We start from the raw sequence: 21,162 nt of genomic DNA, 5'->3' as shown, positions 1-21,162 counted from the left end.
CTAAATTATCTCTTGAAAGATAAATAATGAACATATTTACTTATTTGTTTATATTACCTATGTGAACTCCCTATCTTTTTTATACCTTCATAACGTTAAGTAGGAGGATGGAAAATATTTATTTGGTCTAACTTAACGCCAATGCACATTATTTCATTTATTTATTTTTTAATTTTTTTAATTAAACTGTATACCAATTAATTGCTCCTTCAGGATTTATATTTGTTTTTTTTTTTCACGATTAAAACCGCGTAGAAAGTTTAGGCATTATAGTTGACGCATGCGCAGTACACATATTTTGCATACATTTATTCAACTAATAAAAATAGTAAATTAAACAAAAAACGAGTAATTTCGAAAGAGAACAAACGTGTTTTATATAAGAACAATCGAAAATGAATATTTACGAGTCAATAAGGATGAAAAAATATAAAAAATTGCATTAGAGGGGCTAACTTGTAGGTATATTTTTAAATATTTTTTTTAAATAAATAAATGCAGAACAAACAATTATTAACAGTGAACAATCATGAACAAATGATGAACAAACGAATTAATAGGAAATAAGTATAAAATAGGAAAAAAGAATTTTTTTGAGGGGCTAACTTCATTCACCTCCTACCTAGGTATGTATCCGCAGTTAGTACCTAACATAGAAAATTTTCTAATTATTGCAAAGAGTCAAAAATATTGTAGATTCAAATCATGGAGCTGAATGGCTCGATTAAACCCAACAATTTTTAAATTTAAATACATCTTTGGTTCTAAACTGAACTATTTTGAAGTAAAACAGAGTCTACCAGAATATTATGAAGCAAGCGGATACCAGACATTTACCAAGGCCAAGTCCTGGCTATTTGCCGGAATTCCAAACGTTATATATGTACGTAGCTTATTTCAATACGCAAGGCTTCGATGATATTAAAAGCCTATGTAAAACAGGAGATGAAATCCCAATCGAAGTCTTCAAAGCGATGGGGGAACCTGGAGTTGAGGTCTTATATACCATCTGCAGTAAAATATGAGCATATGGCCCGAAGACTGGTTGAAATCCATTTTCATCCCACTGCACAAAAAAGGGTCCACGAAGAAGTGCAACAATTACCGACTCATATCTTTAATATCACATGCAAGTAAGGTGATGCTTCATATAATCAACACAAGACTGTCGGCCTATCTCTCAAGGGAAATCGCGCCTGAGCAGGCTGGATTCGTGAAGGGAAGAGGAACTCGCGAATAAATCCTTATATTGCGCCAAATTATTGAGAAGGCCAGAGAGTTTGATTCGACCCTATACATCTGCTTTGTAGACTTCTGTAAAGCATTCGACACGGTCATTTGGACACACCTCTGGACAATACTTGCTGAAATGGGTGTGCCGCCTCATCTAATAAATCTTTTAAGGAGGTTATATGAAGAAGGTATTGCGGCCGTTCGAGTGGACGACACCTTTTCAGAAAACTTTAAGACCGAGGCCTGGTTACGACAGGGATGCATCTTATCACCGTTGCTCTTCAATATCTACACAGAGTACATTATGCGCATTGTCTTGGAATAATGGGATAGAGGTATATCAGTTGGGGGACGAGTGATTAACAATTTAAGATACGCTGATGACACTACCCTTCTCGCACAGACTAGAGAAGACATGGAAATTCTACTGACTCGTCTGGAAGCTACCAGCCTTAAATTCGGACTTGCTATTAACCGGGACAAGACGAAGATGATGATAGTAGACCGGGCTGAACAAAATGGAGCCAATGTACAAAACATAGGTAATTGCGAAGTTGTACAGACCTACATCTACCTCGGCTCTGCTATCTCAAGCACTGGAGGATGTGGTGAAGAGATCAGACGACGATGCGCCATTACCAGGTCAGCAGTGGAACGGCTGGGAAAGATTTGGAAGGATAGGAGGATTACCAAGAAGACTAAGGTCAGATTGATGAAATGTCTTGTGTTTCCAATCTTTCTCTATGGAGCCGAAACCTAGTCTCTAAGATTGCAGGATCGCCGTAAAATCGATGCACTGGAGATGTGGTGCTGGAGACGCCTCCTAAAGATCCCATGGATGGCATTCCGCACCAATGCATCCATCCTCAAAGAACTCGGTATCAAAGACCGACTTTCGTCAACAGTGCAACTGAGGGTTTTAAAATTCTTTGGTCACATCTCCAGAAAAGAGCGCTCGATGGAGAGACTGGTAGTCCAGGGCCGAGTGGAAGGCAGAAGATCACGCGGGCGCTCACCGACCCGCTGGACTGACCTAATAAAGAAGGCAACTGAGTCCATTATGGTCGAATGTACTCGTAACGCTTCGAACCGCCAGACCTGGAAGCGCATTGCCTGGAGGGCGGTTGTCGGGAGCATGGGCGACCTAACAGGTCCTACTGCACATACAGCGTCAACGCAACCACGACCATTCTGACAAGAGTGTCCGACTGAGAAGAGAAAACAGGAGATATTCTTAGCTACTACCGTGGCTCTCTTGCCCTTGACTTATGACAGAAACCATTTTGACAACAACGTCAAGGAAGCTCAGATTTTGATTAACTTTCGAACACATTTACTAGAGTAGACCAAATTTGGCACAGTATGCTTAGTGCGAGTTTTTTAACGTTCTCGATAGCGTACGAGTTAGCCCAATTTTGTATACAGTCGGAACAGCGCCCCCAGCGGCAAATGATCCCATTCCATACAAATATGAGCTAACTTTTACGCTATCGAGAACGTTATAAAACTCGCACTAAGCACACTGTTCTGTGTGCCGAGCTCTAGTTTTTTAACGTTGTCGATAGCGTAAAAGTTAACTCAAATATGTATGGAATTGAACGTTTGCCTACGTTTGCCGCTAGGGGCGCTGTTTTTCCCTTCGCTAATTGTGCGAATAATACCGCCGTGCAAGTAAAAAAGTGCACATGTTGTTTGTTGATTTGGAAAAAGCGTACGATAGAGTTCCCCGCGAGGTTCTGTGGTGGAGCATGAAAGTGAAAGGAGTGCCAGAGAAATACCAGCGGTTTGTTCGACCTATGTACGGTAGAACTTTGTTTGTATGGAATGGGATCGTTTGCCTACGTTTGCCGTTAGGGGCGCTGTTCCAACTGCATACAAAATTGGGTTAACTTTTACGCTATCGAGAACGATAAAAAACTCGCACTAAGCGCAAAGACTTTTTTTCCATAACTTTAATTGGATTTGCTTTCTCGTATTTGTCAATAGATGTCACTACATAACTAATAGTTTTTTTCCTACTTAAGCTGAGAACCTTGAGAGGCTATATCAGCGTAACCTTAACTACTAGGTGACCTCACGGGGCTCAAACCTGACGACGTTGCTAACACGAACCCTAGCAAGAGCCGTGCTTCGCAGAATCCACCACCTGATCGGAAACGCGACCTACTGAGATGATCTGGCGAGAAACTGTGTCTGAGGGTTAATTTACTCGTCGAGCCCTTCGTCGCAAGCGACGGGTTCGACGAGAATGATGACCGGTAACTAATAGTAACAAAAAAGCAACTCAAAATATTACCAACGGTTACAATTTTTTATTCAAACTCTTAACCAAATTATATATTATTTACTATATATTATGTATTTTGCAATTTACTGTAAGTAAAACATAACGACGTATTTTAGCAGTAAACATTTAATGGGGTTAAAATATGTATGTAGGTGCGTACGGCGCCTACATACATATTAACGTTTTGGGGGAGTTTTATTAACTTAAATGGAAAATACTAATTTAATATAATCGTATTTGTCTATCACACATTAGATTAAGTAATTAATAAGGACTAATTTTACTGTTTAGTCTCGTGTTTATTAGTTTTATCTTGTTATTTCCGACGACTCGGGAAAACCGAAGAATATAGTTGCAATTATTTCATTAAATATAATTATTATATACAAAGTGCTTAAAGCACTTTGCTTACGGGCTTGATTTGAAATTAAAAAATTCAACATACAACCTTGTACATAAAAAATAAATTTGAATTAGTTTTATTGAATATTTTAGAGGAAAGTTATCGGTATTATTTTTTATCACGTTTGGGAATTTCACATTGTATTTTATAAAGATGTAATTCAATGTATAACATTTAAATACCAACAATTTGACTGCAAATTGTAATTGACGCGGCCAATTGCAAATTTGTAATTAGAAACACGTTTAATATTTTAGATAAATTATTATACGATTATCACAAGATACGAGATATGTAATCATTTTATAGGTAGTTTTTATAACCCTATTTAACTGTAGTATCAGTCATTATATTCAAATCGTGTGATAAAAGATTGAAATTTTTAAATTTTACTTACCATATATTCATAATACTATGCTCCCTCATTTTTTTTTTTCACGACGGAGGACTAAATACTGCCGTAGTTATCTGCAGGCTGTTGATGATCATTATTCCATGTCTTGTATTACTTTACTTAGAAATAACCTTATCAAACCTTACAAACTCAGATTTAGATAAGTTTTCTTCAGTTTCATGCGGTAGTAGAGTATATTTTGTGGGTAATATAAAAAAAATACATACCAATAAATCGCAATACTTTGGTGAGTTGCACAGGCTGAATAAGCTTGTGTAGCAAACTGCTGGTCATCTTGAGAAGTGATGTATATTGCAATGTTTGGCGTACAAAAGGCCGACCTTAGGCCGTTTAAATTGAAACACATTAGCAATGTCCAGGCCCGTAATTAGATTTTTGACGATAAAGTAAAATAAGTCTCATTTTTATGGCCGATGATAATTGTTATGTGTTATAAGCATTGAACATATGGATAATAGACTTCCTCATAATCGTGCTTAAAATGTGACCCCTTTTGCGATGAAGGAACAGCATTGTGTGATGAAATAAATCCCGGAAAGTTTTCAGTATGCACTGTAGCACTGCGATTACAGTTTCTGACAAGAAGTAGTAATTAGAAGGGTAATATAGAAAAATAGTAAACGAGACAAAAAAATACTCTCAAAATATTTAAAAAAAAAGAAGGTTCTGTGAATTCACGCGGGTAGGTATCGAAGTACAGTAGTAGTATTTCCATGAGGTACAATGACATAGAAATAATCATCCTGCTTATTTCTGCAGCTAATCAGTGATAGGTTCCATGGGTTCTTCCAAAAAGCCGCTTGTCACCATAACCTTCTTATCGTGGCCACCTATTTACATATCCGACACAGGCGGCGACGGGGCAATGCAAAGCTGCCGTCGCCCAAAACATGTCTTGTTGGATCTACTGTAGGTGTTATGCGGCTCTCCAATCATCCATCACTATTCTCATCAAATTCCACAACGAAGAGTTCGATGTGAAACCTGGTCCATAGACACAACTCACTGAGTTGCCGCATCTTCTCAGTGGGTTGCGATCCCGATCTCGTGATAGATTCATCGAAGAAACGTTCTTGCTAGGGCTAGTGTTAGCAGTTTTTTCAGGTTGAGCCCGTGAGCTCACCTACCCGATTGAGCATAGCTGGAATGACCCTTTAAACTACTAACGATTAAGTAGGAGAAAAAAAATCGGTTGGAAAGGAGACATAACGGTTCTAATAAGTAAATACAATTTGAAATTTCGACTTCTCAGGTACTTTACGTCTCAAAACAGGGTTTATAATCTTAAGTGGAGTCTTGTGTATGGGCTCTCTTCGTCACATAACATTAGGTGAGTTATGAGCATGTCTGTCCGTCTCAAATTAAGAAATATCAAAGGAAAATTGCGCTAGCCCGTGTGTTGGCGGCAAATTTGAAAACTTTTTATAATTTCATTTTTCAGAGTCTTTTCACTAACAATAATAAAATGAAAATATTTCGTGACAATAAATAATAGTAGTAATAACAAACGACAACATATAAAGGGACAGTTGCCATAAATTTTTCATTATCTTTGAAACTTCTGGATTATGTTTTATGGGGACTCCCTCTCGAACCCCGTAGGTAAGCGATAAACACCTGAAGCATCAGAGATCACACCCAAAAAAGGTTACCTTAATTATTATTATTTTTAATTTTTATAGCATATTGCAATTATTTTATATATTTAAAAGGCGTAATAGGACTGAATAGAAATGCCATAAATGCATTAAAATGCAAGCTAGTTCCGACCGATAGCTCCCGCTTCGTCGAACGTTTGATTGTGTTATCACGAGTGACGTAGCCGGATCAGTCGTGAGCAGGCAGCGTACGAGAGATCGCGTCTCCACAATCATTCAACATGAGGTATAACGAGCTCGGTACAACCGGTATCAAAGTTTCTCACATTAGTGTTGGAAGTGCCGCTTTCAGCAATATCTATGGGTACGTACTCATAAAATATAATAACACACTATTATTTGTAGTATCATATACTAGTATTATTCATCCATATTAATAATCTGTATTTAAATGCATCGGGAATTTAAGAGCGAGAGAGAAGGTCATAGCTATTCCTTATTTATTTGTTTGGTAACTATGTAGTTATTTACGTCTTTCAACATTGCACGACACTGGACAATTTCTAGTGAACTATTCACACATCAATATCTATTTTTAAGCGCACGTATCCAAATGAATTTTGCCTTTAATAAAATATCTGTTTTTGATTTTTAGTTTTCATTGAATAATTAAGCCAGGTGCTTGGTTACATTAAAAACGTCAGTGACCAGTTCTTTCAAATAACTATTACGAAATTCATAAATTTGATATATTGTTGTTGCAAGTATACGAGTACTTAGTAATGTGAGTTTTATCAAAAGAATAAGCTGTTTGATATCTGTTAATATCTAAAACAGCATGTTCGCGATTAACTCTGATAAATAAATTTCTTGTAAACTAAATTGATTGCATTTGTTATTGTAAAGATACTAGAATTACATGTTCTCTGGGGGCAGAGTTCGGTCAGTATTTTAAAACTTGATTCGAATTTTTAATGCGTGCCAATGAAAACATCGCCCAACGATTTTTACGTGTTTTTCGTTGTTGGATCGCGTTTTCGCCGAATCCAAAAATCGTTTTTTTATCCATTCACTACTATCATTAATTTCACATAAATTATGCAAATGTGTTTTTTTCTTTATTTTTGACATTTTTTCTCAAGTGACGATCGTACCTTTAACGACAAACGTAGATACCTAACAATAAAAGTAGCGTAAAGTAGAGTTCAATACAGTACAAAGGCAATAATTGTGTAATTAGATAAGTGGTCTTATTATGATAGTGCAGCTTACCGCAATTCTTTAAAAAGGAAAGCTAATAATGGCCCCACTCCTGTAATTAATTGTGTCCATTGCCTGTTAGTTCATGTCACGTAGGTTTGATTTGCGCAGTACCGTTTTTAACGTGAATAGTGGTCTAATATCACGGCGATTTAAAATAATCTAAAAATGGTGACAGTTTTATGAACTGAAGAAAACAATATGTATTTGTAAGCTACATGTTTTTTTATATTATTTGACTTGCCGACCGTACCTTTCACCGATCGTACTAGGCAGGAATATTGGTGCCTATCCGCCCTAACACCTGTTAAATAAGAGGAGCATGCAAGACAGCAGAAATAATTTGGGAAAGAAATTTGAGGGGATATTATCGGTTTCCCTTAATTCATTTGTATTAGATAAGTTAATTCGGAACTGGCTTTTGACAGCCCCGTCAGTAACATTTGGATATTGTTAAACACAAGCGTATCAGTTAGGACTTGGCCCTAATTAATCAAAGGTTGGGCCATCAAATCAGGTGGATCCCGAGCTCGTCTCACCTCCGCCCAGAAAAACATTCTTCATCATCATTATCACCGGTGGCTTCCACTGCAGAAAGATTCGCCAAAAATCTCTTTCATCATCATCATCATCAGCCCACAGATATCCACTGCTGGATATAAGCCTTCGGGGCTCGCCATAATGACCCGCCCTGCGCAATTCGCATCCGGCGGGCTCTCGTGAATTTTAGCGTGTCTTCTCTCCACCTCGTGAGATCTATCACGTTGTGTTTTCCCATCCCCTGACGCACATTGGAATATCTCAAAACAATTTAGTGAATCCAACTCGGCCTACTTCTGCCGCTAAGCAATTATGCCTTTCGTCTGAAGACCTGTTATACTAATGTAAATTTGCCTTCCATCTTATACCTTAGTTTGGAGAGCTCACCAATCATATTAGGTAACAAAAATTATATCACAACGGACTGTTTAGCCGTCGAAGATTAGACTGCCTCCGTAACAAATAACCTTGGTTTAGTTTCCGGTTCACTGAAGCAGTTAAGGGTCGTTTCAAAATATCGTTTTAACACGGTTTAACTTAGAACAACTTTTCACTAGAAGATGTGATGATCTGCATCATGTTCTTTTGCATGACAAGAGGTTGCCGGAGGCCATTAATATTGCAAAGCTACTGCCGCCACCCAACTTCAGCTTTGAGGTCTAAGTCTGATATTGTATTTTAATGGTTACCATTCTGGAACGCATGTATATTTTGCGGCAGAAATAGGTAGAGCGGTTATACTTATTAGTGCGAGCTCACAACGTAGTCTACCACTATTTGGTACGTATGATTTTACCCCTTTATTCGGCGGTCAAGAAATGGACGAGTAGAACCCCTAACCGGGCTCGGTAACGTTAATTGGGAGAGGTCTATGTCCTGCAGCATTTGGGATGATGAGGATCCCCTCTTCGTAGAAGACTTCCGTATTAGGTTCGTATTTGAATTACGGCACTGTCGCTTCATTCAATGCGAGTACACAGGAATACATATATCTACCGCAGGTGACTAAGTTATTTTAAAAACGTAAAACAACTGGTGTTGTAAAAATAGCGGTTCAGGTCATTATTTTGTGATAAAAACCAAAAAGCTGGTTAATAGTTAATAAACAAACAAAAAAGAAATCTGTCAACAAACTCTGGAGAAAATTGTCACGAACTATTTTGTCTTTGACTATTTATTTAGGTATATGTGAAGTAAATTTAAGCAAATACGTTTCAAGCATTATCTACAAAATTAACTTATTTACTTAATTATTTAAAAAATAATTTTATTGTCAAAAAAAACTGTAACCTAACTTAACCTGTACTTTATTGTTCATTTTAAAATATACGCCTAGAACTATCGGGACAACGTAATGTTATTAAAATATACTTCCTGTGAACACAACACAAAGCCCGAAGCTAATTACATTAATTTGAAATAATTTCTATAGTGCATCCTATGTCCGCTGTGTCAAAGAGGAATATATATGTGGAATTTCATTAACCTAAAATTTGCTCCGGTGTAGGATTTAATCGTATCCACTACATATTTCATGTAAAGTCAACATTCAGTAGTGTATTCTAGATTCGTTGTGGCAAAGCGCAAAACATCTTTGTAGTTTCATTTTCATCAATACGATATCCATCATCCATTATACAGTATCCGTTCTTATTTTTTTATTGCCGTTTTAGGCGGTCGATTGTTCGGCCTTTGCACTTCAGGTAGATAGATTCTTCTTTTTACTAATTTTCAAAAAATTGAACAGACCCAGATTTGTATAATAACTAAAGTTATACAAAAACGGATTGTAATTAGATATGGTTCTGGGTCGATTAATAATATCGAAGAATGAGAATACTTCAAAATTTCTAAAGGAGATTGACTAATTTGTGACTTTTAACATCCCTCAGTTACTGCAACTAATTCTTATCTACTATTCGCTTGCTGCAGTGATAATAATAATAAATAATCGTGAACAAATTAAATGCGTTCATCAACGACAAAATTACGGTTTCTTGAACTATGGGAACTAGAAACTCGTATGCATAGTAGTGTACCTTTCAATATATAGACATCAAACACCCAGACACGGAGCAAACAAACCTGTTCGTCAAACGAATGTTTGCCCGAAGTATTCGCTTCGTGGTGTTCTACTATATCTGGTGATCGCTAGTGATATCCACTATGTGACTGTTCTATAGAGCTGTATCATATACGCTTCTTAAAAATGAATGTTTTCCAAATGGTTTACATGAAAGGTATAAAACTATTTGCGACTGAACATAAAATATTCAAGCCTACGAAAATAATGAATTTCGATAAATTATACATTACAATTTTAAATATATGTACTTTAAACAGAATCTAAAAGTAGTCGGAATTCATTTCTATATAATTTCTAGTATATAGCACTAACTCGGGCTGATAAAGAAAAACATAATATGGAATATTTTCTTGATGTTCATCAAAATGTTCGTACAAATAATATCTTAGAAATAACAAATGTAGGTTTATATAATAACTCTACTGAGTACAATTTCTTAGTTTATGGCCAAGAAAAATACACAAACAGCAGTGGTGTTACGCCCTTAATAATGCATACATAGGCTACAAAAATTAAGTAAGAATTATAATAAAAGAGTTGTTGTGCATTTTGCTAAAACAAACATTATGTTGGTCATTCAGAAGGTCGACTGGAGTTTAATTTGTTATAAATTATCAAACCGTACCTGAAATGAAATAATTTTAGTATCAGTTCAGTTCCAGCGAGATTTAATAATTACGATTGCTGCAATCTAACCCTTAAATTTTAAGCAGGAAAGCTTACATAGATTTCGGTGTCTTAATGCCCTAGGTGTACACACGACGATTTGCATTCCGTAGTTGCATGGCGGGTATGTTTTCATATAGTATCATTGAAACTTCGCACTAATGTCTGTGAGAATCCATCATTTTCATCATCAGGCAGTCCACTGCCTGGATAAGCCTCTCGAATTGCACGCCATTGGGCACGATCTTCGGCTTCTCTCATACAGCTGTTTGCCAGCGTCCTACGTTTGCCATTTCGCGGTCTCCACTCCATCCATGAGAGAATGCATGGTTTCCGGTAATCACTTAATAACCGATTGACTGGTCTACCCATAATAACATAAATATTACGTGATGCTCGAAAGAAAAAATACGGCCATATAATAAAAATAAAAATCACCTATTAAACAACCTAACTAAACTTAATAAACAAGACAGTTTTCTGTTACAGTTGTATACGATATATAGGTAGAATTAAAAGTGTCTAAGTGCTTTGTATTCGAGCAGATTGGTCGGCAACACCCTTCGGTCTGTACGACGCGACGTCGAGTAAAACAAACAATTAGTTTTAAAATGTAACCGCTCTCAATATATTCTCAGTATATATAATATGTATAATGTGCTACTACTGCTGTTTATAAAATAAATAAAAAGGCAACACATTGTTTCAATCAGTGAAACGTAACGCTTTATTTCCTCGTACGTTTTTGTTTGGGTATTATTTCTGTAAACTTTTAATATATTGATAATTTTTAATACTCTTGGAATCAAGGGCCAAATTAGTTTATCGTATGACTTTGCAACTATGTTGACTATAACATCGCCACATCTTTTGGCATATGTCTCTGCAAGCCAATGCAAATGTCTATTAATATGAAAATACTTCCGTGGAGTTTTTAAATTTAATAACATCATCTAACTTCACAGAGCTTCTTCAAACAGTAACGAGTTATTGTTCGTTCTTTAATTGTTGCGAAAACTTTTTAAATTGTTGCTGACGCTACCTCATTAAGCGTGACGTCATTTGGGGCCAAACCTCTGATCTACTGATGGCTGGTGTCTGATGCTTATAACAATATAAAGAACCATAGAAAGCAGTTGAAAGTGTTACGTTCGTTGCATACTGAAGATATATCTCGATGTCTCAATTACATCAGTTCTCCAAAGGGTTACAATAAGAAAATATATTCTCGTGACCTAATTAGAACTTAAATAAACCACCGTATTTTACTAATAGTTAACGAACTAATCTAAATTGTATTATAATCTTAAATAAGACGGAACTGTGAAATAACCTTATTTTCGTAAGATTTCTCTTTCGCGTATTCAGTTTTTTATGATATTGATACTGTGTAGAACGGAAAATATTTCATACACATCAAATTGGATGTAGTCATAGTATTGTACATCATTGTATGTTTGTTGAGACTAATATAATTAATCGAATGACTTCAAAACACTTTTTTTTTTAATTTCAGTTACATTTATACAAAAATAAAAAAATAGGTTGTATACGAAAAAGTATTAATTGAATATATTTTTTATTTAGATTTCAGAATTTATAAAACCAACACACTATAAACAAAACGAATCTGTTTTTGTTATTATCGCAAGGCAATCTCATCTTCCGTTCCTGAGCATCCGTTTCCTACGTTCTGGTTCAAGGTGGGCGGTAATATTGTACGAAGCCGACCTTATAATAACGTTATAACGCAATATATCACGAGTGGCACTTAAAGTCTAGTCTGCATCGAGGCTAATTACTATGATAAAACAATATAATTCAGACTTCTACTTCAAGGAAGGTGACCGTATTTACACATTATCATACATATTCGCGACGGCAATCACTCGATGCCACAAATAAAATACACAAATGCAAAGAATGCTAAAACTTACAAGGTTCAACTACAGCCCCGGAATTTTCTCGCGTCTTATTATAATGTTTTAGAAATATACACATACGAAACCAGTAGAAATGTGCAGTGCATTGTGCATGATAAAGTTACATACGGGATGCCAAATAACTTTGTCGAGCACATCATCTCTGGTGAGAATCTAGATCAAGAATTCTCAAACTTATTTAGTCTATTGCCCACTTTGAGAAAAAAATATTTTGTAGCGCCCCCATTTTTTCACCTATTTAAAACCACTATAGCGAGAGCTTAGTCGGTGTCTAAGAGTCCTCCTAGATGAAATTACAAATCGCCTCCTAAGCCTCAACACAACGCCCCCATTTTTTCCCAGGGACTTATACCACCCCCCTCTTAGACCTGCAGCACCCACAAGGGGGCGTTATCGCCCAGTTTGGGAAAGACTGCTAGATGAATGAAGCGTTTCTCAATTTAAACGTTTTTGATACAGTAAAAAAAATTACTGTTTTAAATTAACATCTTCACACAGTGCTGCTTACTATATACCACGAAGTCGGGATTCGATTTCTGGTCGGTGTTAGTTTAAAAGTCAGCATGTATTCGAAATCTGTATTGTTTTTGTCTCGTAAATTTTTTAATACTCATACAACATAAATCAAGATCAAGGTACTAACTACTATTTAATAGCCTTTTTAGCAGTTACTTATGAAAGACTAAATACTATATGTATGTATATACAGACAGATATTAATATACTAACATAGATTATATGTAATACTAACGAAATGTATGGTTTTTACTGAAATAAAGAATTATTATAATAATTAGTATTATAAAACACTAGCGGCCCGCCCCGGCTTCGGTTGGGAAGTAGCGCACGCAATGTAAAGAATTTTAGGTAATTTTTTTACACATTGGGTTTCATTATTGGAGTTTCAGTAAGGACTTTGGGGTAGCTTAACGACAGAGGGAAGATCTTCCACCGAGCGAGTGATATTGCTCGGTAAACCGACGGTCCGAATGTTGTTGTTCGGAACTTGTATATATGCGCTTTATCTTGAAAATGTCGTAAGCGAGATTCAGGCATCTGTCAATTATCTTGCGTTGTATGATGGCTACCCGCCACATCACTCTCCTCCGAGACTGAAGGTCGTGTCATTTTTAGCTAGCGTTGTCCGTGCTGAGATTAGCTTGCAAGGGCCAGTGCTGCTCGAAGCCTGCAGTGAGTCGAGGCTGAGCTTGAATGCTGCGTGCGTGTCGCCGGTGCTGCTCGAAGTTTGCAGTGAGTCGAAACTGAGCTGAATGCTGCGTGATTGTCGCCAGTGCTGCTCGAAGTCTGCGGTGAGTCGAGACTGAGCTTGAATGTTGCGTGCGTGTCGTGCGTAGTCCATGTGATGCAGAGCTGCCACGCCGGAGATGTGTGACCCCAAGCGTTGATGATCCGGTCGTGGGCTGCGATGAACTGTAGCGGCGTGATGAGGCAGTGAAGTTGCGTGCCGTAGGACCAGGAAGCGCGGTGAGTCGGCTGCGATGGTCCTGTTGAGGCTGCGATGCTGGCTTGCTGTGGGACGACTGTCAATGACGTGCTTTTATCTGCGAGAATGCGGGGATTGTGGTAGCCGGAGTTCTTGATGCGCTGAAGATGAATCAGAAGGTTGCGTGTTCATATCTCGTCGCAGGTCACCAGTTTGGGGAGATATATACGACAAAGGGAAGATCTTCCACCGAGAGGTGACATTGCTCGGTAGACCGACGGTCCGAATGTTGTTGTTCGGAACTTGTATATATGCGCTTTATCTTGAAAATGTCGTAAGCGAGATTCAGGCATCTGTCAATTATCTTGCGTCGTATGATGGCTACCCGCCACAAGGACCTCTAATTTTTTTGAAAATATAATAAATATAAGCCTATGTCACCCGGGGATACCGCAGCTTTCCAACAGTGAAAGATTTTTTTAAATCGGTTCAGTAGTTTCGGAACCTATTCAATACAAACAAACAAACAAACCTTACCTCTTTATAATATTAGTATAGATTAGTATGAGAAATTTTATCACTAAAATGTTTCTTCTAAAACTATATTAAGATATTTCAAAACATAATATGTACATTTTATACTTAGATAGGCACGCCCCAAGTCCTTGTCTGCTCCAAGTTTCCTCGCTGAAGTGTATAAGTTTTTTGCTCTTTGATGCCTACCACTTTATGTCAATTTAGTTTCGTTGCTGCACTGATATCGCAAATAGCGCATAAGAGCCCAGACGCGACCTCACTAATAATTTACTACATGCATGATGTATTTCGTATATTTCCACGTCAAAACAGAACAGTGAATTGATTATGTGCTACATTGTTTAATGTTAATAAGCTTCGGTTTTACTAGGTATAGTTTTACAACGTTACAAAATTGAATTCGATGAATTTTAGTGTCGTTCGTCGATATGTTCGTTCGTCTCTTTATATAATGAATTTGTGTTGGGCGGCCTGATAATATTTTTTTTTGTATTCCGGTGTACATTTGACTTTGTTATACAATATCCTGAATGTGCATCATTATGACGCAAAGTTAACTTTCGACTTCTGCTGTGTTTGTATCTACATATTTATTAGTAGATTACGTTGGAAATTTTTAATTTATTTGAGCGGTTTATAATTAAACGTATTAATGGTAAAAGGATATGATATAGGAGGCAAAAATCTTACAATAATAATACTAGGTTCGGCGACAAATTAGTCCAAATTTCAATATTTATTTCGTTGGGCGTTTTGAAAATTTCCATTTTTTTTATTGTCCTTGTAGGGAGACGAACATACGGCCCACCTGATGGTGAGTGGTTACCGTCGTCCGTGAACTTTAGCAATGCCAGGGGCAGAGCCAAGTCGCTGCCTACCGTTAAGTACTCTCCCCAAGCGTCGTTTGAAAAAGGATATTTTATGTCATATAGCTCGGGAAATACCGTGGAGGGGAGCTCATTCCAAGGCTGGATGGTACGTGGCAAAAAAGATCTCTGGAAACGCACTATTATTCGGGCTCCATATAAATTATGAACATCAAAAGAACGATACCTGGATTATGACATAGATAAAAAAAAAAATCACCATCGTCGCCCTAGACACGTCGTAATGGATTGATCAGATCCAATAACCTTTGCATTAGACGCCTTCAGCTCTAACACTAGGAGCAAGCAGGCTTAGGGACCCCGGTAACCGTATTCGTCGAACTCGCTTTTGAATTGTTAGATATCCTTCGGAGGCGCTCGGGCAGCTGTTAGCAAATCCCACCCCTCCTGGCTGAGCCTTTGCTCGTCCACCTGTCCTGGTGAAACTAGAAAGACTTCCGAGCCACTAGTAATAAAAAAATATAAATAATAATAATAATAAAAGAAGAAGATAAAAAAATACAGTAATCTAGTCCCGAACCGTCTTTAAAAACGAGAAACGTATTTTTACTGATTTAATATGAGTCAATTTTGTGAATCGTGCGCACTAATACCAGAAAACGTACCATCTGTCGATACAGTTGATAAAAGTGAGTCATTTGGGAAACGATTTGAGCTATACCTGTTGCTCGGTGTTGCAGTGATAGAAACTTTCCGCAAACATCTATCTAACAGTACAAAATTGAGCTCAATCAGACGAACGTCCTGCAAATATTTCTGTGCTTTTTACCACGCGAGCAGTCACACATAAAATGTATCTACAAAGATTTGTACAGGTCGCATTTTTTATTTATTGATTTTTACTTTTTATTCATGTGTGTTTATGCATGTGACTAGGAGATGTACGGAAATGGTAGTGCAAGGTAGAGGGGGAAGAAGATGTCGAACGAAGAAGATATGGATGGATGGTGTGTGAATGACGATATGAGAGAGAGAGCAGTGAATGTTGAACTGACGGCTGATAGAAGAGAATGGAAAAGAAAAATTACCTGTGCCGACCCCACCTAGTGGGATAAGGTAAAAAAAAGAAGAAGATTCATCTGTAGATGGCTCTTATAACTCTGCTGATAGATGACGGCGAAGGAAGGAAATATTGAAACAAGTTGAGCCGAATGCCGCGATCCCTATAACCCTATAAATTATATGTAAATCTAGACTTGCATATTATGCGAACCGGGTAGGTTTATCGACATTGTTATAACCTATTATGGTTTGTTAATATTGTTAACACGTTTCACGCTCATGTTCGACACGATATCGAACTTTTTTTAGAATATTAAAATTTTTGTAAAACCATTTATATGTTGTATTAATTTAAAAATTATTATATTTTTATCAGGAAATATGACGAGAAAAGAAGCCTGGAGCTCATTAAAGAAAGCTTGAATCTCGGTATCAACTATCTGGAAACCGGACCGTGGTACGGTCAGGGCAGCTCCGAAAAGGTCATTGGGAAGGTAAGTTGAATTGAATTTTTAGTGCTTCACTATAGTTCAACTAATCTTGAATCTCTCATCTCTAATGGATGTTATAGGCTGCCTAAAGTTTTTTTTCCTTATAAAAGTTGAAACAAATCTCTTTGGTTTTGTTTATTTTCTTATTATCTTCATTATTTAAATAGCCATCACAATGATATTATTCCATAGTCGTGTTTTAAATAGAAGGAAAGATTCCTAAAATAGTGGATATAGATCACACGAACAACGCTAAGTTATTCAATAAGCTAACAGTGTGATTGAGGTTATGTGATGAACATCGTTGACCTTGGGCGCCGCTAAAGCTTACTGACCTTTAAAACCTATGATGAACACAACATGAAAGGAAGAGCTGTGAGAAAATCGAACGATCAAATATTCGTTTTATATTGTTACTTGGTGGGTAGACAGGGAACATTAGACAAAATCACAGCCCGATGCCGTCTAATATGACGTAAAAACAAATATTACTTACTTCAAATCGTTTTAAAAAATTTCTTAAATTAAATCAATATAACTAGATTTGTTTTTTCTTTCTCCTCTACGTGTTCCTATTGTTTTCATCACAGTCATCCGATTGTGTTAAATCTTGGTACAGTTGTAGGCACTCTACGGAAGGTTTCTGTCGTAATAAACATAAACATACAAAATGGCGCGCATGTATAATAGTTTCAAGAAATGATCGTACTTCGTAAATTTAGGAATATGTAGTCACGGCGCAACGTGGTCTGATTTTACTGGTTACGGATAAAATACCAGTTTACTACTGCTTGATAAACAGTAATAGAAAAACTAAAACTCACCCACCCTAGCTTTAGTACTTGGTCTTAATTTTCTTCAAAAAAATATTGTTGGAAATTGCTAAGCCAAGAATTAGTTAATTGGCTAAAATGATTTAAATGAGGATGAAAGTAAACTGACAATTATATCAGAATCCCCTAAATTACGATTGACTTGCTACTTACAATATACTATTTGGTTATAGTTATTTAAGACACACTTCACTAAGGAACAATTGTTCCGCAACTTTGTTATGGATGGAGGCGTGACCCGACATTTATCGAGACATCCACGTGTCACGGAACATGATTAGTAGACGCGCACAGATTTTTGCGTAATGAAGACTTGTGTCGATCGGTGTTCCGCGAGTCATGAATTTACTTCAAGTTCTTCATCTCTTAAGGCGACGTCTCGGTCGCAATTGGGTAATGTTTCCCGAATTTTTGTTGTTGTGGAATTAATGCTGATGCGTCATATTCTCGATAATAACCTCTGTTGACGCCGTGGCCTTTTTTATAAGATGCGGCAATAGGGTGTTAACAAGGCTGCGTGAATATGACTACAGTTATTGTGTTCTTCTAATATTCTTATCTTAATAACTTTGTCTTTTGTCTCCGAAGTCGTTACAGCCAAAACATATTTTTGTTTTAAGGATCAGTGAATTTATTTATTCTGTTCACGAATTTATTTCCCTGCGACTTAATCCATGTTAATGCATGTCATCCTATAAAATAACTCCCCAATAAATGTAATATAATTTATTATATACCGAACGTTATTAATACTATTTTAATACGAATATGATAATAATTAAATAATATTATTTTGAATGCTATTGTTATGGTGTTCCAGTTTATCGGTTTTTTATTTATTTATTTTTATTGTATAATATGTTGTAATCTAGTGATTGAGTTATTGGAAGTTGTGAGTGCATTCCAATTGATTCAATTGCAACGCTAACGAATTTAGAATTTAGTACTTAGGTCCGTTTGTTTTCCAGCAATCAATACGCTCTCTAATGCATTTACAACTATTAATTATTATTCATTTTTGAAGTTATTCTATTTGTAACTGAATTATATGGATGAATTCTTTGTGCAGGCTTTAGTTGGAGTTCCCCGTGATTCGTATTACATCGGGAGTAAAGTCGGCCGCTACGACAAGGACACTCTAAAGATGTTTGACTTTTCTGCAGAGAAAACAGCAGCTGGTCTTGACAATACTCTTTCACTACTCGGCTTAGACTATGTCGATCTGATCCAGGTAAGCGAGCACTGTAGAGTTTTCTTCCATTGTACTCGGAATATGCGACCTACATTTTTACGTTCACTATAATGAGATGTTCGAAATAAAACTTTAAGATGGTTATCAGATGAACGAATATATATTTTTAATACAATTATAGTGCCGGTGTTTTAAACTGCCTATTTCTGCCGTGAAGCAGTAATGCGTTTCGGTCTGAAGGGTAGGGCAGCCGTTGTAACTATACTGAAATCTTAGAACTTATACCTCAAGATGGGTGGCGCATTTACGTAGTAGATGTCTATGGGCTCCAGTAACCACTTAACACCAGGTGGGCTGTGAGCTCGTCCAACCATCTAAGCAATAATAAAAAAAATAAAAAAAAGTTGCCGATGTTGTTGTTGTCGATGTCGATGTTGTAGTCGTGGTGTAGGGTGATGGTACCTACCCGTGCTGACTAACAAGAGGCCCTACCACCAGTAATTACACAAATTATAATTTTGCGGGTCTGATTTCTATTACACCATGTTATTCCTTTACCGTGGAAGTCAATCGAGAACATGTGTTAAGTACGTATTTCATTAGAAAAATTGGTACCCACCGGCGGGATTCGAACACCGTTGCATCGCTCGATACGAATGCACCAAACGTCTTATCCCTTAAGCCACGATGACTTCAAGTGTGTTGTGTGTTAATTATGGACATCCTCCATAGACAAAACACAATGAGTTTCTTGTTGGATATTCTCTATAGGTCGCGATTCCTATTCGGTGGTAGGTAGATTCTTAGGTATAAATATATAGATAGATAGGTCTTGCTACGCAGGAGTTAGCAAATTTTTCTTTCAGTTAGGACGAAGCCAAGATAGCCCCTCGAGTCTATTAGCAAACAGCTAGACAAAAGAAGTAAAAGTGGGCACCACGCATTGTAAAAACACAGTTTATCAAGATATTACACAGTCTGCAGTTTCTAGTGTTTATCGATAAAGAAACATTACGACTCACAATGATAATAAGTCACTAATAACCCAAATAGTAAATTCATTGGGTTCAGCGTAACTCGACTCTAACTCTGCGTTCACATTTGGTACACCATCTATGGCCCATCATTTCACTGTTTTTATCTGTGATTTTGGAATATCGACAGCACCAGCAGTTACCCAATACGAATTAGCACCTGTTATGCCTCCTAGTACATATTGAGCAAAACTTTTAGAATATCAGGTTTTTTTTGTCTTTTTTATTGCTTAGATGGGTGGACGAGCTCACAGTCCACCTGGTGGTAAGTGGTTACTGGAACACATAGATATCTACAACGTAAATGCGCCTCCCACCTTGAGATATAAGTTCTAAGGTCTCAAGTATAGTTACAACGGCTGCCCCACCCTTCTAACCGAAACGCATTACTGCTTCACGGCAGAAATAGGCAGGGCGGTGGTACCCACCCGCGCGGACTCACAAGAGGTCCTACCACCAGTAATTACGCAAATTGTAATTTTGCGGGTTTCATTTTTATTACACGATGCTATTCCTTCACCGTGGAAGTCAATCGTGAACATTTGTTGAGTACGTATTTCATTAGAAAAATTGGTGCCTGAAAACCCGCCTGAGATTCGAACACCGGTGCATCAAAAGCTTCTAACCGACGCAATTCGATTTGAAGATAAACTAGTTATACGTTGACTAAACATTCGACGGAATACATTAACACTGTTAAAAGTTTTACGAGCAAACTTTGTGAAGTGCAGAACAGTACGTAAATCAATATCCGTGATGGGCTTTCAGTGTGGGCGACGTCCAGCGATTTGATAACTGCATTCGTTGATTACCGAGCACGTAACCTTTCCCGTTTGCATCAGTGCTAAAAGTATTCCATAGCAAAAAAAAAAACCTCTTTGTGAAAGTACTCTGTGTTGTTTTTTTTACATTGGAATTTAAAATTAGAAGTGCCGTAGCGCTTTCTGGAAAATTCTACGATCTGTGTAGGGTTGCACTATTTACACATCTAAAGATAGAAATATAGGTACATACGCAAAATGTTTTTAGAAGGCCGTAATATTACGTGTAGTCAGGACTGCCAGTTCCAAGATAGTGGAACAAAATAGAAAACTTGCTGACTTCGTCTGATCTTATGAGCGATTCTTATATCTTTATACCGAAACACGCTTCATTATTAACATAACCTATTTATCAAATATCCTCTCATAGCTTTCATAAGAATTTAAAACTGCTAATAAGTTATATGCAGTTCAGTTTCTTTAAGAAATTTAAGTTATTTTAATTTATGCCTAAAATGAAAATTTTGGATCTGATTTTGGTGTAAACAGG

The 21,162-nt window shown here is 37.0% G+C and overlaps 1 protein-coding gene across 2 annotated transcripts in view; it reads left to right on the top strand.

Moving 5' to 3' along the window:
- Positions 1-6,140: 6,140 nt before the first annotated feature.
- The window catches only part of LOC149503592 (uncharacterized), a 31,193-nt gene continuing 16,171 nt past the window's right edge, over positions 6,141-21,162 (top strand). For both annotated transcript variants that reach the window (XM_089730855.1, XM_089730857.1), the window contains exons 1-3: positions 6,141-6,300; positions 16,678-16,795; positions 18,695-18,856. In XM_089730855.1, coding sequence (XP_089586981.1) covers positions 6,218-6,300; positions 16,678-16,795; positions 18,695-18,856 — 363 coding nt within the window. In that variant the 5' untranslated portion in view covers positions 6,141-6,217. The remainder of the gene's footprint in view (positions 6,301-16,677; positions 16,796-18,694; positions 18,857-21,162) is intronic.

This window comes from Bombyx mandarina, chromosome 01 (genome assembly GCF_030267445.1).
Source record: "Bombyx mandarina strain Sakado chromosome 01, ASM3026744v2".
Lineage (NCBI taxonomy): Eukaryota > Metazoa > Arthropoda > Insecta > Lepidoptera > Bombycidae > Bombyx > Bombyx mandarina.
Note: the sequence above shows the minus strand (reverse complement) of the source record. Positions and strands in the feature narration are given on the sequence as shown.